Source organism: Cervus canadensis, chromosome 17 (genome assembly GCF_019320065.1).
Source record: "Cervus canadensis isolate Bull #8, Minnesota chromosome 17, ASM1932006v1, whole genome shotgun sequence".
Taxonomy (NCBI): domain Eukaryota; kingdom Metazoa; phylum Chordata; class Mammalia; order Artiodactyla; family Cervidae; genus Cervus; species Cervus canadensis.
Window position 1 is genome coordinate 2548961 of NC_057402.1, and position 15679 is coordinate 2564639.

Below are 15679 nucleotides of genomic sequence, written 5' to 3' on the forward strand. Positions count from 1 at the left end.
CTGCCCCGAGGGGCCCCATCACCAGAGATAATGAGCACTGCATACGCACCGCGGAGGCTTGCAAGGAGCCTTTATTTATCTAGCGCAAAGTATACACTATCACAGTCTTCTCTGTTACTTTTACTAAAATAGTTCAAATCAATGTTTTTACCACACTATCAAAAAAGTTCTATTTCTTTTTCTCTCCCCAAATCAAAGTGGTTCAATAGAAGGTAGAAACGGGCACAGGAGTCCAGGGCTACCGGCACTGCCCGGAGCCGGGGAGGGGTCGGCCCGGGGCTCCAGCGTCCCTCGGAAGACAGAGCGTGGCTGCTGGCCCGGGGACGGGAGCCAGGCACGCACCCGTTCCCAGAGAGCAGCACAAATAGTTCCCCCACCTTATGAAAAATATACACCTCTACCGCTCTGCAGTCATGCATTTCCTTTGTTTCTTTAAAAAAAAATCAGTAGTATGCATGGTTTCCTCTCAAGTTTTCAAGAAAGAAAAAAAAAAAATGAAAGGTCACTTTTCTCTTTCAAACACTGATGTGTAGCTAATAACTTTTGGATAAAAATGTGCTCAGTGGATTCTGATTCCAGGATGGGCCTGGCCACCTGGGATGAGGCTGGAAGGGTGACATCCATCACAGTGGGGATGAAAGCCACAGCATAGGGGTCCCATGGGGCTCTGGCAGCAAAGAGTGTCTGAAACAAGGACCTTCACAAAAGGACACCAGGTTCAGTGACACCCCTACCCACGAGCTTCAGAGCTAAGGCTCCGGACGGGAGGAGGGGTGCCACGGTCGCCCTGCGCGCACTCCCTGCGTGGTGGCAGAGCTGGGACCCCCCTGAGCTAGCCGGGATCCCGGGGTCCTCCTCCCAGCCGAGGGTTCCTGCTGCAGCCAAGGCCCCAGGCCCAGCGCGGGCCAGGCAGAAGCGCTGCAGGCTTTTCAACAGCTTAGGTGAGCAAGATGGTATCCCAGGTACAGCTTTGTCCTGGAAAGCCGTTCCCAGGCAGCGCTGGCTCTGGACACGGGCAGGGGGCAGGAAGGAGACCTCAGCACCGGCCAGAAACGCTTGCCCCGCCCCATCCCCTGGACGCCACCGCAGCATTAGGGGGCAGGGTCACCTCCCTCCACCCGGGAAAGGTCCCTTTGAGGCCGTTCCCTGGGTCAGTTTGCAGGAGACCCGCAGGTACCAGGACGCCTGACTTATTGCTTATTTTCAGTGGTGGCCGAGCCAACCTGACCCAAACGTGACACACGGGTTCTTGGGAGTGGCTCCCACCCCGGAGACCCAGGAGGGGGGCCCTCTGCCCTCCAGCTCGCTGCCCACCTAGGTAGGAATCACCCAGCTCCAAGTGCACACCCCCGGAGACGGGGAGCTCACCACCTGGCCTGAGGACCAGCTCTTCCAGGGCGCCCATAGCTTCCTGCAACGCTCAGGGCATCAGGACCATGCCTGATGCTGTCAGCAGCACCCACTCGGCACTCTGCGGACGCAGGCCTCTCCCCGGGGACTGTGCGCCCAAGGGTGCCGACGGCAGACAGGCAGTGGGGACGGCTCTGAGTCCCCGCGGGGGCAGACCAGGGCAGTCTCGCCCGTCCCTTCGCCTGGTCCCCGCCGCTCACGTGAGCCTGGACGAGGCCGAGACAGCCTCTCGGTACCGCCGAGGTGCAGGGGTCAGCGGTGCTGGAGGAACTGGAAACCGAGGCCTCTGGGCCTCACTTCCCTCACATAAATTTTAACATTTACATGTCTCGCTTTACAGTTTTATACATGGTCATTTTACACGGAAGGTCTCATTTGATCCCCAGAGCCCTGCAAGGAGGGCCTTAGGCTGCGCCCTCGACAGGAGAAGACACTGAAGCTCAGAGAGGGAGGCGGCCACCCATCGAGGCGGGGGCCAAGGCAGCGGGGCTCCCCTGCAGCCCCCCGCCCCCGCCAGCCGCCCCTCCAGCAGGAGGGTCCCCACTGGCCCCTGCGCTGTGCGTGAGCTGCTGGCCCTGATCCTCTGAGTCCTCCTTTTTTCCCCACCAGGGGCCCAGAGATGCTGAGTGACTTGCTGAAGGTCACACAGGAAAATGAAAGCCAGAGCCCGGGGGGGGCTCCTACCAAGGAGGGCAGAACCCCTTCACCTGCGGCCACGCAGCTCTGGGCACAGTCACCCAGGAAGGGGCCTGGGCTCCGGGGGACCATTCCTGAGCAGAGGCCCAGCCATGCCGTGGCCCGCTGCCACCCACGCAGAGGGAGGCCCGGCCCAGAGGCTCCGCACGGCCCGTCGTGTGGAGCACAGACCAGGAAGTGCCTTGGGCCCCTGGGCACGAGGGACCCAGAAAGATGGGGCACCAGCTGGCACAGGCGAGGGGACACGGCAGAGGGTGTGTGGCCAAGGGTGGGGGTGTGGAATCTAAAAACAAGCAGCGGCTGGCAGCAGGGAGGCGCCGGGCCTGAGGGCCAGAGGAGGGGCCACAGTGGAGCCCCCATCATCCAAGAGTCGGGGCACCCTGCTCGGGGAGCCGGCGTTCAGAAGTGGAGCCCCGTGGGGCGGTCCGGCAGCCAGCGACCACTGTCCTGGGCAGGCGGCAGCCCGGGGGACCGCTTCGCCAGGGCTGGGCATCTCCAAGCACCCCTCAGCCTCTCGCCCACCGCCACCGGGCCCCGGGGCAGGAAGGAAGCTGTCCAGGCCGCTCTGCTGGGGAGCCGACTCCCCGGTGTGCTGGTGTCTGAGAGGCGGGAGGGGGCCGCGCCCCCTGCAGCCAGGCGGCAACAGGCAGCGTCCTATGTACAGTCCACCAGGGAGAAAGGAGCCGGCGGCTCGGCACAAGGGCCAAGTCCACGTCCGCGGGGGAGCGGCCCTACAAAGGCCCTTTGAACTGGTTCCCAGAGAGGTGCTGCCGGATGGAGGGCTTGGAGCTGGCGGCATCTCCCAGTTTCCTCCAGACCACCTGTGGGGAGGGGAGGGGGGGGCGCTGTGAGGGGAAGGCCCACCCCGAGCCGCCCCTGGGGGCCTGTGGACACAGACTGCCCAGTCGCTCAAGATCGCCTGCGTCCCCCAGAGCCCTGGGGCCAGGAGGGGGCACGGAGGAGACCCTCAGACCCGGTCTGTGCACGCCCACCCTCACCACCACACTCCCCACCCCGACGCAGATCACATCGGTGCGGCCCTGGCCTCACGGTGGCCCAGTGGGGTCTACAGACCCGGGGGGGCGGGGGGGGGCAGGCAGAGGAGGGGGACTCAGGACACACTACCCCGAGCGGGGCCTGGGTGCAGCCCCCGTGATCCCCTTCCCTCCTGGCCCCCTCGAGGTCCACAGGGACAGCACGCATCGACCAGGCGGAGAGGAGGAGAACGCTCTGCCTCCCCGAAGCCCCAGGGGGGCAGCCCCGGGCAGAGAGGGCCCCACGGGCACCCACAGTGTGAGCACCACCTGTGTGCTAGCAGCCAGACTGACACCAGGGGACAGGGGTCAGGGGTCAAGGGTCAGGACGCGCGGGGCAAACCAGACCAGGATCAGGGACTTGGTTCTCAGGGAGGGGAAGCGGGTCAGAACAAAGGTGGGGCAGGGAAGGAGGGAGGGGAGGAGGGAGGGGAGGAGGAGGAGGGGAACAGAGACCGCTGGGAGATCCTGGAGCCCCCGAGCCCACCCCCAGGCCCTCGCAGCTCACGTTGCACATCTCGCGGACGATGGCCTTCTCCTTCTCACTCAGGTCCTCCTCACAGCTGTCCTGCAGCGGCCGGTCGAGGTTTTCATGCACCTCCAGGACCTGAAGGGGGGCGAGCCCCGGGTCACCAGGCAGGCCCTGAGCAATGCCCACTGCCCCCCTCCCTGACCTCCACCAGGCCTCAGCGCCCCCAGCTGCCGCCCAGCACCCCCAAACCCCTCCCCCACACTGTCCCAGGCAGTCATGCCCCCCCACCCCCCGCCTTCCTGCCCTGCTGCTCAGCGGCCCTGAGGCCCGGAGAGGGCAAATGTGGGGTCCAGGGTCACAGGGTCCGGAAGAGCAGCAGGGACCAGGGTGGGGGTCCCCCAAAGCAGTGGGAGCCGGCAGGGCCTGGCCCTCACCTTCATTGCGTGCACCACGGCCTCGGGCTTCTGCCCTGTGGAGCTGTAGCCGCCGGACGGGGGTGAGGGCAGCTCGGGAGCCGGGCAGGCTGGGCCCTGCGGGAATAGACTGTGTCTGAGCTCGGAGCTTGCCCTGGGTGGCTCCTGGGCCATGGGGCCATGGGGCAACCGGCGGCTGGCAGAGGGCCTTGCATCTGGGCTAGGGCCCAAGTGGGAGGAAACGGGGGCTGAGGTGATGGGGGGAGAGGAGGCTGGGAAAGAAGACTGGGCCAGGGCAGAGAAGAAGCATCAAGAAACCTTCCCCCTGCCCAAGAAACCTCCCAAATCCCATCAGTCAGTCAGTTCAGTCGCTCAGTCGTGTCCGACTCTTTGCAACCCCATGGACTGCAGCATGCCAGGCCTCCCTGTCCATCACCAACTCCCAGAGTTTACTCAAACTCATGTCCATGGAGTTGGTGATGCCATCCAACCATCTCATCCTTTGCGTCCCGTTCCCATAGGCCCCTGTAAACAGCCCACGGGGCAGGTCTATTGTTCTGTTTGGCAGGTCACCTAGGAAGGTGCGGAAGGGCTTGGGCTCCAGCCCCAGGCAGCCTGACTCCTAAGGCCCCTCTCCCTCCCCCATTTCCATCCTCTAGGGCCATCATGGGGCTTCCAGCCCTGACACTCCCAGCCCTGTCCGAGAACGGCCACCACATTCTACAAACACTCTAACTGGCAACTAGGAGCCAGGTTCCCACAACAGCCGGGGAAGCCAGGAGATGAGGCTGGGAGAGGAAAGGATCCAGCCTCCGGTCCCCTGCCTGCCCGTGTCAGAGGCCGAGCATCCGTCCAGCTTCTCCCGGGCAAGGGGCGCTGGCCTTGTGGCCGTGGGGCTGGAGGCAGGCCTTCAGGCTGGAGTGGGGACCCCAGGCCCCAGAGCAAGGTCAGGAAGGACTCAAGGCCACACAGAGGGAGCTCACACTCAGAGACAGCTGGAGCCCTGGGGCCAGCAGGAGCCAGGAGGTCAGGAGACGCTGGGCTGGGCCCTGCGATAAAGCAGCAGGTGCTGGAAGCCAGAGAGAAAACACCGAGAATGCCCCAGGGAGTGCGTGAGGGTAGAGAAGACCCTAGAGTCCTTGGGCATCCCTCCCGTCTCTGAGTTGTGGTTTTCTTCTCCATCAACCGCCCGATGACGCCTCTGGAGACCAGGCCAACTCAGTGAGCTCAGATGAGGCCATGGCCCCGGGATCCTCCCAGCCTGGCTGCGCTGTGCAGGGACCCTCAGGGTCTGGAACCTTCCACCACCAGCGGCCAACCTCGGCACTTGCCCTACCGGCCAGCATGGCCTGGACCTGCTCCCAGGGGAGCCTGCCAGGCTTGCCCTGCTCCTGGTTCCATGCAGAGGCCAAGACCCCACAGCCCTGGGGTCTGGGAAAGCTGGGCATGAGCATGGTTCTCAAGGGAGGCCCAACCCACTCTGGATCTCGGTCTCTGTCTCAGCCAGGGCCCCTGTGTGTCCCAAGGCGTGTGCAGAGCCCTGGGACGCTGTTCCCTAACTCTGGCCCGGGCTGCCTGGTCTCTGGTGTCATACGGGGGAACCAAACAGGGTCCTGGGGGGTAGTGGGGGCAGGGACTGGAGGGGGTGTGGGCCACACCCAGGTGGGCACCTGGACAGAAGGCTGCCTTCCTCGCACCGGCCAGCAGGGGGCGACGGTCACACACGTACCGCCCCGGAAGGCGCCTGGCCGTTGGCTCTGGGCTCAGGTCTTGTTTGCACCTGGGGCTCCCTGCTCCGCAAGGGGACATGTTCCTAGAACAAAGGCCAGGAGTGGCTGGGGGAGGCTGTGCAATCCAGCCCTTTCCTGGGCCTCCTCGCTGGGCCGATAGCAGGTGCTAATGGGGCTTCCCTGGTGGCTCAGATGGTAAAACATCTGCCTGCAATGTGAGAGACCCAGCTTCGATCCCTGGGTCGGGAAGATCCCCTGGAGAAGGAAGTGGCAACTCACTCCAGTACTCTTGCCTGGAAAATTCCATGAACAGAGGAGCCTGGTAAGCTACAGTCCATGGGGTCGCAAAGAGTTGGACACGACAGAGTGACTTCACTCACTCAATGAGTGCGCAGAGGAGCCTGTGAGCGAAGCCACCGCCAGACACTGGTCAGGACTGTGAACTTAAGAGCACTTCCCAAACCAGCTCACCCTGGCAGACTCCCCCAGTCACAGCCTGGAAGGCCCAAGGATGCCTCCCCAGCTCCCCAAGTGCCCACTCAGAGCAGGGCAGCCTACCGAGGGCTGACTGCAACCCTCTGTGTGGAAGCTGTCTTTTCTATGCACCCATTTTACAGATGAGGAGGGGAAGGCTGCAAGACTTGCCTGAGGCCAAACAGCTAGTACACCAGGGGGCCCGAGCCTCCAGCCCGGGGCTGTGGGACGCCAGGACCAGCGTCCAAAGTGGGGAGACGAGTGTACACCCCAGAGAACTGAACACAGACGTCCACACAAGTGCCCCGTCTGGGGGTGTTCAGAGACGCACAACCACAGGAGGCAAAAGTGGAACAGAGGCATGCACAGCGACTGACAAACGGATGAGCAACACGAGGGTCCCCACGTGGTGGGGTGCTGCTTGGTAAGGAAAAGGCATGAAGCTCTGACACCTGCTACCGTGTGGCTGCACCCTAGAAACGGTGCTCGGAAGCCAGGGACAAAGAGGGACACGTGTTATGCTTCCATTTATATGAAATATCCAGAAAAGGCAAACGGAGAGGCAGAAAGCAGATCAGTGATTGTCAGGGGGCTGGCGGGGGTGGGGGGTGGGGAGGGATTGCTAATGAGCACGGGCTTGCTTTCTGGGATAAGGGAGACATTTTGCTGCGATGATTGCATGGATCTGTGAAGATACTAAAATCCACTGAAATGAACACTTAAAATAGCCTCACAGAAGGCGTGCCCACACCCAGGTACGGAGAGACAACGCCCCTGGCAGCATCAGAGGGCAGAGGGTCCTCCCCATACAAGCCTCCTCTCCCAGTGCATCCGTACGCTGGACATGGGGCTCAGCGCCCAGCCGCTCCAGAGAGGCTCCATGCCCCCTAAACAGCCCGAGAGGCCTGGACCACGAGCCTCCACCCAAGCTAGGGCCCCTCTGTGGCGGCCTCCCACGAGATACCCCAACCCTCCCCCTCCGCCCCAGGAACCTGCCCCCCAGCCTCAGTGGAGCTTCGGGCTGGCCCCCGGCCCCCAGGCCCAATTTGGCCTGGGTGCTGGCATGGACTAGCCACGTGACCCTGGCAGTCCACCCCACCTCACCTCGGTGGGCCTCAGCTTCCTTCCCTCTGAAGTGGGGTGACAACCCCTGGCCACACAGGGCGGCCTAAGGGAGGCCCATGGAACCCCTCTTAACGCCTCCTCCAGGAAGCCTTCCAGAAGCCTCCCTCCCTTTGACAGCCCAAGCAGCACTGTCAAGGCCTCAGGGGCTCAGCCCTGAGGAGCAGAGGAGCGAGCTTCCTCTGCTCACATCTCACAGGCCTGGCACATCACGGGAGCCAGCAGGGTTTGCACCGCACTTTCCAGTTTGCAACCTGCCGAGGCTTCAGCGCACAGTACCATCAGCGGTGAGGCTTCCCACAGCCCAGGGAGAGGATACGAAGGGCTGGGGAGCTGCCCCCTGTGGGGGCGATGCTGGGCTTTTCAGAGCCCTTCATCAGGAAGCAATTGGAGCCTCATTGAGCCACGGGGCTCCTGGGTAAATATTTGGATTATCTGTCGTCAGCGGGCTTTGCCACCTCCGCAGCGTCAGCAGCTACATTCCTGGAGAAGGTGCGAGGCCTCGGAGAGAAACTGCAGAGGGTTCTGCCGGCAGCCAGCAGCGGTGCCAGCCCGCTCCCGCCAGCTCGGAGTCCCAGGAGGAGCCCCAGGCTCGCCCTCACTGGCCGGGGTGGAGGGGGGCAGCAAGGCCGGGACCCTGGGAGAGAGGTGGGCCCACCGTGACCTCAGGCCGGCTCGGTTTCCTATCTGTTCCAGGGGGACAGTGAGGTCCCCACCCTGTGATGGGGTTTCTGGGCGTGGGGAGAACCCGGCATGGCCCTCCAAGTAACAGATGCTCAATAAACATCCCACGGCTCACTCAGACGCGTGCTTCTGGGGGAGGTGGTTTTGCACATTCACCGATTTGTGCAGTCACTCAACAGAACACTTTCATCACCTCCTCCCCGCTCCCCCCAGCCCCTGGCAACCACTCACGCACTCTCTGCCTCTATAGATCGCTGCCTTCTGCACACGCAGTCACCGGGGACGATGGCACGCTCACCCACAGGGAGCACTCCTGAGCTGACCACGCTCGTCCCGGGGAGCAGGCCCCCTGCTGCCCTCCCAGGGCAGGTCAGGGCCCAGGCGAGAACCCAGGACAACCGTGGGGGCCACTGGCAAGAACTGAGGCACATGAGCATACACCTGAGCTCAAGCCAGGGTAGCGACACCCACACAGACTCGGGCCAGCCCCAGCCCAGCCGGGCAGCCTCCCCCGGCTGCGTCCGAGGAGGGACACAGGCCCACGAGAGACACAGACGGCGGCCGGGCCTCGTGGCCGCTACACCAGCCTGCGATGCCAGGGACGGCATCTCAAGCCGGGCCTCCACCTCCCGCCAGCACACTGGGCCCTTACAAGGCTCCAAGAGTCACAGGTGGAAGGCAAGGGTCGAGAGCCCAAGCCCTGCCCCGGAAGAGCTTGGGCAGAAGCTCAGGGTCCCACACCCAGCTCAGCTGTGACCGCCGACGTGGCCCTGGGCAGGTCACGAGCTCGGTCTGAGCCTCATCCCTCCAATTCCCTGGGGGGTGCGGGGTCCTCCTAGGCATGGTGGGGCCCTTGGGGGAGGGGCACTTACGTTCTGCAGGGAGTCCTGGTAGGAGGGCGGCAGGCTGGAGAGCTGTGACTCCGAGTGGTACGGGGAGAAGCCTTTCCTCAGCGTCCTGAACTCCCCGGGGCCTGCCTGCTGCGAGAGAGAGAGAGAGAGAGAAAGCGGGTGGGATTGGATGTGGGGTGGGGGCTGGGCCAGGGGGGCCGAGAACCGCTGGCCTCTTTGCTGGACCAGACGCCCCCACCCAGTCCTTGGCTCAGCAGGGCATCCACCTCGGGGCACCTGCCGGGCGACCCCGCCTGTGCCCTCTCCCTTCCCCGCCCCCTCTTCATCCATCCCCACTGCCACAGCCATCGGAAGCCCTTGACATCCCTCCCTCTCCCCACTCGAGGGTCAGAGCCACGAGGCCAGGGGCTTTGATTAGCTCCCCGCTGCGTGCTTTATAAGCATCTGTTGGTGGCCGAATAAACAGGTGAGTGAGTCGGTGGCTCCCCCACCCCTCTCCACTCTCGCCCCTCTGCGCCAGCATCCTGCCCTTGGGGTCCCCGCCAGGCCTGGGGAACAGCCTCTCCAGCCCTGGGGCTCAGGTCCTGGAGGGGGGAAGCCCGCCCACCACCACAAGGCTGGGGGCTGCCCGGGTGAGCCTGCACGGCGCTCTGACACGTGCCCACGAGCCTCCACCATCGGACAGGGAGCTCCCAAACATGAGCCCGGGGCCTTGCCCTCTGTCCACAGGAACCAGTGCCGCTGGGCTCGTGACTAAAGCCCAAGGCGTGCTTAGAAGGAGCGGGCAAGGGAGAAGAGAATGAATGAATGAATGAACAAGCACAGATCTGGCCTTAAGTGGTTCGCTTGAGCAAAGCAACACACGGCACCCCCTACAGAAGCTGGGGCTGGACCCAGACAGGGGGAGGACCCAGGGGTCACACTCGATCCAGCACAGCCCCCAGTCTGGCCGAGCAGAAGCCTTGGTCTGCGGACCCTCTGAGTCCCTTCGACCCTGGGATGGCGTTTCTGACCCCAACACACTCTTCTACTTCAAAGGAACTTCGGGAACACTGCTGGGCAGATAAAATTCAGCAGAACGTCCCATAAATCAGCAGGCTGTTGAGTTGCCCAAACAAACCCTTCAAGAGGAGGAGGCCAGGGCTGGGGTGAGAAATACAGGCAGCAGCCTCGCTGGGGCAGGCGGGGGGCGGGGATGGGGGGACCTCCTCCTTCTCATCAGCGCCCCTGCCCCCCGCCTCACCCAGAGGTGTCTGCACACACCCTGCCGCCCTCTCGCCAGCCACTGGATCCAGGTCCCCGTTTCCCATGGGACCTTCAGCCTCATCGACTCCCTAGGTTCTGCTCTCCTGCCCCCCGTCAAGCCCAGGGCTGACCCCCCAGGCCTCACCGTCTCTAGTGCCTTGTGTCTGCAGGCCAGGAGTGGAGGCGGCCAGGGGAACAGGGGACAGGCGGCCGCTCCCTGATTAACACCCCCAACCCCTATTCCCAGCTCCCGGCAGCCGGAGCAGACACCAGCCACCTAGCTAAGCACGGTTCCCATAGCCTGGGGGGGCCAGAGTGGGGAGAAGCGGGCAGGGTCTCACTGGGGGACCTCGGGCACAGCCCTCTGTCTGGAACTGGGACAGTCACGCCCCATCACTGCCTGTCTAGGCCAACCTGCGGCATCAGCGCCCCAGGCACAGAGACCCTCCCTGGCCCGGCCAGAGGTCTGAGTGGAGAAGCCTCTACCAACAGCCCCCAAAAGAGAGAGGCCCTGCGTCTGCCCCCACCATGGGGGTTTCTCACCCCCAGGGCACCCTTGCCTTCCTGTAGGGCTGGGGGGGTCTCACCCGCAGCTCCACTTAAAAGCAAACTTCCCAAACAGAATTATTTTTTGGCCAGATCTCCATGACAGCTGCAAAATCACTTCCAACTGAGAGTGCGTTCTAAACCCAACCCACGGAATGTCCACTCCTGGGGCCACCGGCGTCTCACCGGGCCCCGGAGCCATTCTACAGGCATTCCCCCGCCTGCCTGGTGAGAGAAAGCCAAGGGGCCAGGCGTAAGGCCCAGCTGGCCCAACACACACACGTGTGGATGTGGATGTGGCCCCAGGGCTGGGCTCTGGGCCCCGGTGCTCCCACGGGCCCCAGGGACCAGGAGGCAGACGCCTCCCTGTCCCCGCCCACACGCGGTCCAGATGCTGCCCTGGGCTGCGGCTCCCCTCGTCCACAGCATCTCTGATCCTGGACCCAACGGGATCACAAGCAGCCCACGTGCTGCTTCTGAAAACACTGGTTTGTACGTCTCCTCCCTCCCCCAGATGATTCCCTGGGGAGGAGGTGTATATATGTGTGTGCAAGGGGACGGGGAGATTTTAATTAGCAGCGGGCAATTCCCACCCCTGCCTTCGGTGATGGGTGTTGTGCATCAATATTTGCGAGCCCACAGTGCTCAAGAAGCAAGCCACAAAGCTGGCGGGGAGAACGCACCAGCTCTCACGAAGGGCAACGTGCCTAATGACGCATCGAAATGAAGAAACATAATTGCACTTAAATCCAAATTAAAAATCCTGCTATGTGCCCACCAGTGCCCTGGAAGATGAAATCCCTGAGGGTTTCACCGCTGATGGGGAGCGGTCTTCTAGGGTGACTGGGCAGGCAAGGGACGGGGCTCATTGCCGCTCCCCAGGAGAGGACCGCCCTGCCCCCCCAGGCTCCCAAATGGGGTCCCTCAGGATGTGGAGGGGTGGGTCGGGGACACAGAACAGGAGCTGGAGAGTTGCCTGAATCCTTAAAAGAGAAGGCAACGATCCCAGCGCTGAAATGCCCTTCCACTCGGTCCCGCACCCGCCAAGGGCAGCGCGAGGGTTCTGGATGGGGTTTAGAGGCCAGGCCAGGCGGGGGTGGCCCAGCAGGCTGCAGAGGCCTCTGTCTGGGGCCCTCAGCTCAGAGCTGGCTGCGGCGCGCGGCGTGAATTCAGGCCGCCCAGCCTCTCCAGGCCTCTGTGGAGCTGCAAGGAGGTTCCAGCAGCGGGAACGGCCATCATCTCCTTCCCAGGGACTCCTCCTTGCAAAGCTGGGGGGACAGCACCCCTGGGATCCTCCTGGGGAGGACCATCAGGGGAGGTGCTGAAGACAAACAGAACTCAGAGAAAAGGGGGCCAGGCGCCCACCCCTCCGCCCCTCCTGGCTCAAAGGCAGTTGCTCACCCTGCCCTCCTCCCAAAGGGCTGGAGGCCCCTCGGGTGGGCCGCACGCTACCCCCAGATCTGGTCACTAAGCACCTACTGTGTGCGCACCTGAGCAGAGGGCAGCACCTGATAGGTGAGGCGACGCCTGCAGCTCTGGGGATGGAAGGTGAGAACTCACACAGGGGCGCCCGGGGTCCCCATCAGGCAGCCTGCCCACCGGTGACCACTCAGGTCCAGGGCCCCAAGGCTGATCTGCACGCAGTGATCAGGGGCAGGACCCCCTCAGGGGGAACCATCCCTCGGGCTGCCGGCCTTCATGGGGCAGGGAGGTGTCGGCATCTCCATCATAGGAACAAGGCCCTGATCGCAGATGACACCAGTCCTGCTTTCCAGAATGGTAACCCAGGGCGGTATGCCTGCCTCCCAGGGGCGGTAGGGCTCTACTGCTTGATGGGGCTGGGAGCCTATCGCTGGGCGCCGGTGGGCTCTTCCGACCACCAGGCACCCCTGGAGACCTCGCCCGAGGACCCGGGCCAGCCAGGAGCCAGCACTCACGCCTGGGCCTTGGCCAGCCAGCCCCTCGCCCCACCAGGCGCTGCGGGTTCTCCTGCAAAGTGTGGATCACGACCTGTCCCCCTGCTCCCCCCCAGCCCCGACCTCGCATGCTGGGCAGATGGGGCAGATGGGATGAGAGGTGGGTGAGTGGGGCCTGGGCCGAGTGTCACAGCAGGCTGCTGCGTCCTAACCCTTGGCTGTTGTTTTGTAAAGCTGCCAGCTCAGAGAGGAGGCGAAACCTAAGATGAATCTAAATGCCAGACCCTGGGTGGTGGTCAGCTCCCCGGGGAAGGGACAGGAAGGCCATCACACAGCACTGCAAGCCGCCCCCACCCCACACGCCACTGCACTCGAGCCCCAGTCGGGGCTACCTGAAGCCAGCGTCGGGGACGGCCGTAGGGGCGGGGCAGCTGGAAAGGAAAAGAGCACGTGTCACCCCGCAAACGCCTCCCACCACCCTCACCTCTGCCCTCCCCGCCATCCCCCCCGAACTCCCACTGCCCCAAAGCCGCCAGGACCTCGGCTGGGCTGGAGTGGGAGGGGGTCCCAGGGCCCAGGTGGGGTCCCCAAGGTGTCTCAACAGAGTCCCACGTTTTCAGAAACTCTGGATTCCACGAGGTCGTGACGTAGCACATGGCCAGCCCCTGATTCCCCGAGGCTGACACCAGAACCCAGAACACAGCTGCCCTCCTGACAGGCACCCTGAGACCCCAGCCAGCCCCGGGGAGGCCGGGGATCTGCCTCTGCTGTGTCCTCAGGGTGAAGGTCCCTCACAGGAACATACAGTCAGATTTACTTCCGTTTTTCCCCCTGGTATTTTATAAGAACTCATCTGCAGGCCACTGAACAAAGGGCTGCAGGGTGACCCAGGCCCAGAGGGTTCCTGTGATCGGTGCTCAGATGAAGCACGTGGCGTCCTCGTGTGGTTAACGAATGGAGAGTATTTCTAATCCGCGGCTGGCACTGCCCCCTGCTCCCCACGAGGCTTCGGTGCTCAACCTGGGATTTGAGGACCGCCCAGGACCGTCCGGCCTGTGACCGATGGGTACCACACAGACCGGGCCTCAGCCACAATGACCACTGTCTGCTCCTGTGTCCCCTGGCACGATGAGGTGACTGAGGGGCAGGCCATGGGACCTCCACGGGGGGAAGACGGGGGCTTTGAAGGGCACGTGCATGGGTGCATGTTCAGTCGCTCAGCCGCGTCTGACTCTTTGCGACCCCATGGACTGCAGCCCGCCAGGCTCTTCTGTCCATGGGATTCTCCAGGCAAGAATACTGGAGTGGGTTGCCATTTTCTCCTCCAGGGGATCTTCTCCACCTAGGGATGTCTCCTGCACTGCAGATGGATTCTTTACCACTGAGCCCCCTGGAAGCCCTTGGAGGGCACTGCTGCTGCAGCTAAGTCACTGCAGTCATGTCTGACTCTGTGCGACCCCATAGACGGCAGTCCACCAGGCTCCCCTATCCCTGGGATTCTCCAGGCAAGAACACTGGAGTGGGCTGCCATTTCTTGGAAGGCACAGACATTGCTAAATCCCAATCCCATCACAGCTGTCGGATCTGAGCAGCTTCCCAGCCTCCTGGTCTCTTGCATGTCAAATGGGGTCCAGAAGACACTCAGCTGCTGGGTGACCCCCAGGCGAGGTCACAGTCACTGACCCATGGCCCTTACCACCAGCCAGGCCTGGCCCTTTAGGCCCTTCCGTGATTCGCCCTTTAGTCCTGGGCAGGCACCCTTAGTGTCCTCATCTCATATATGGGGAAACGGAAGCACAGAGGTTAAACCACTGGCCCAGTGCCACCCCGCCAGTAAGTGGCACTTTAGGGATCAGAACCAGGCCCTCTGGCTCTAAAGTCCTGGGGTTGCCCTCTAGCCAGGCTGACCTGGCCGGCAACTGGCTCACAATGGACACTGGTTGAGCCTCAGATACAGAGGTGAATTCCTAGTCTCTCTTCCTGCCCACGTTGCTAGATGGACCATCCATCAGATGGTGGAAAGAGGGGGTGTTCTCCCTGGCTGAGAAAGAAGGTGGACTGGGTCAAAGATTCTGCTAAGGATACCTGTTTAAGCCCTCCGGAGACCATGTCACCCCTGACAGAGGGGACAGGGAAGTGATGGCCAACCATAGACACCAAACAAGGGGAGAGGGGGTGGTCCAGAGCCTGTCAACAGAGCGGCACAGAGGATGCTGGCGAGCAGGCACGCCGTGAGGCCAGCACCTGCAGAGGGCTTGGGCGAAGGAACCACCGCTAAGAACAAGCCCCGCCCCCAGGGAGGCCGGAAACAGGAAGGAGGCGTCAGCCATGGGCTGAGACAGCAGAGGCCCCTTTCTCAGTCCCAAAGCCTGGATGGTTCAAAACTCAAAGTACAAAAAGGAGCAAGCAGTTCATCAGGGATCAAGCCCGGCTGAGTGGGCGCGGTCTGCCAGACCCTGGAAAATCCCAGGCTCCCAAGACCAGGAAAAGGAGGGAAGGGCAGATACTTGCCCAGGGCGCCCCAGGTTCCGACCAGCGCTGCAGCGGGCACCCCGCCATCCCTGGGTTACAGGAGAAGAAACCAAGGCACTGGGACATAAGACACCCCGCTTAAAGCCACACACACAGAGGGCGACAGCTGGAGCAGGCATCATCTGAACCCAGATTCCTCTGGGGCCCAAACCCACTTTCTCATACCATCAGGCCAACAGCCCCACAGCAGCAGGTTGAACTGTGTCTCAATCAAATTTATACATGGCCCTGTTGACCCCCACGCCCCCAGAATTATGAGACAATACATTCAATACATTTCAGTTGCTTAAGCCCCTTCTCCACCCTCCCACCTCCACCAAGTGTATGGCTCTTTTCCCGGGCAGCCCCAGCAAACCAACTCAATCACCCATCCCAGGAAATCCTCCTCCACCCAGGCCTCAGTTTCTCCATCCCGGCTCGGTGTAAATTCTGGGGTCGCTTCCAACCTGAGTGTTCAGCGATTCCGTGCAGCGTGGCAGGACGGGACAAACGGGCCCTAGGGCCAGGAGGCGCGGGCAGCTGGAGCCGGTCCCAAGTCGCCAGCCTGGACCACT

General features: G+C 62.9%; 1 protein-coding gene across 2 annotated transcripts in view; it reads right to left on the bottom strand.

Moving 5' to 3' along the window:
* Positions 1–53: 53 nt before the first annotated feature.
* Positions 54–15679, bottom strand: part of CCDC85C (coiled-coil domain containing 85C) — a 78062-nt gene continuing 62436 nt past the window's right edge. Inside the window, exons 3-6 of one of the 2 annotated variants that reach the window (XM_043434418.1) lie at positions 8908–9012; positions 4047–4142; positions 3649–3747; positions 54–2927 (exon numbers count right to left, since the gene is read on the bottom strand). In XM_043434418.1, coding sequence (XP_043290353.1) covers positions 2838–2927; positions 3649–3747; positions 4047–4142; positions 8908–9012 — 390 coding nt within the window. In that variant the 3' untranslated portion in view covers positions 54–2837. Of the gene's footprint in view, positions 2928–3648; positions 3748–4046; positions 4143–8907; positions 9016–15679 lie in introns of both variants that reach the window. The other variant, XM_043434416.1, reaches the window with a different exon arrangement.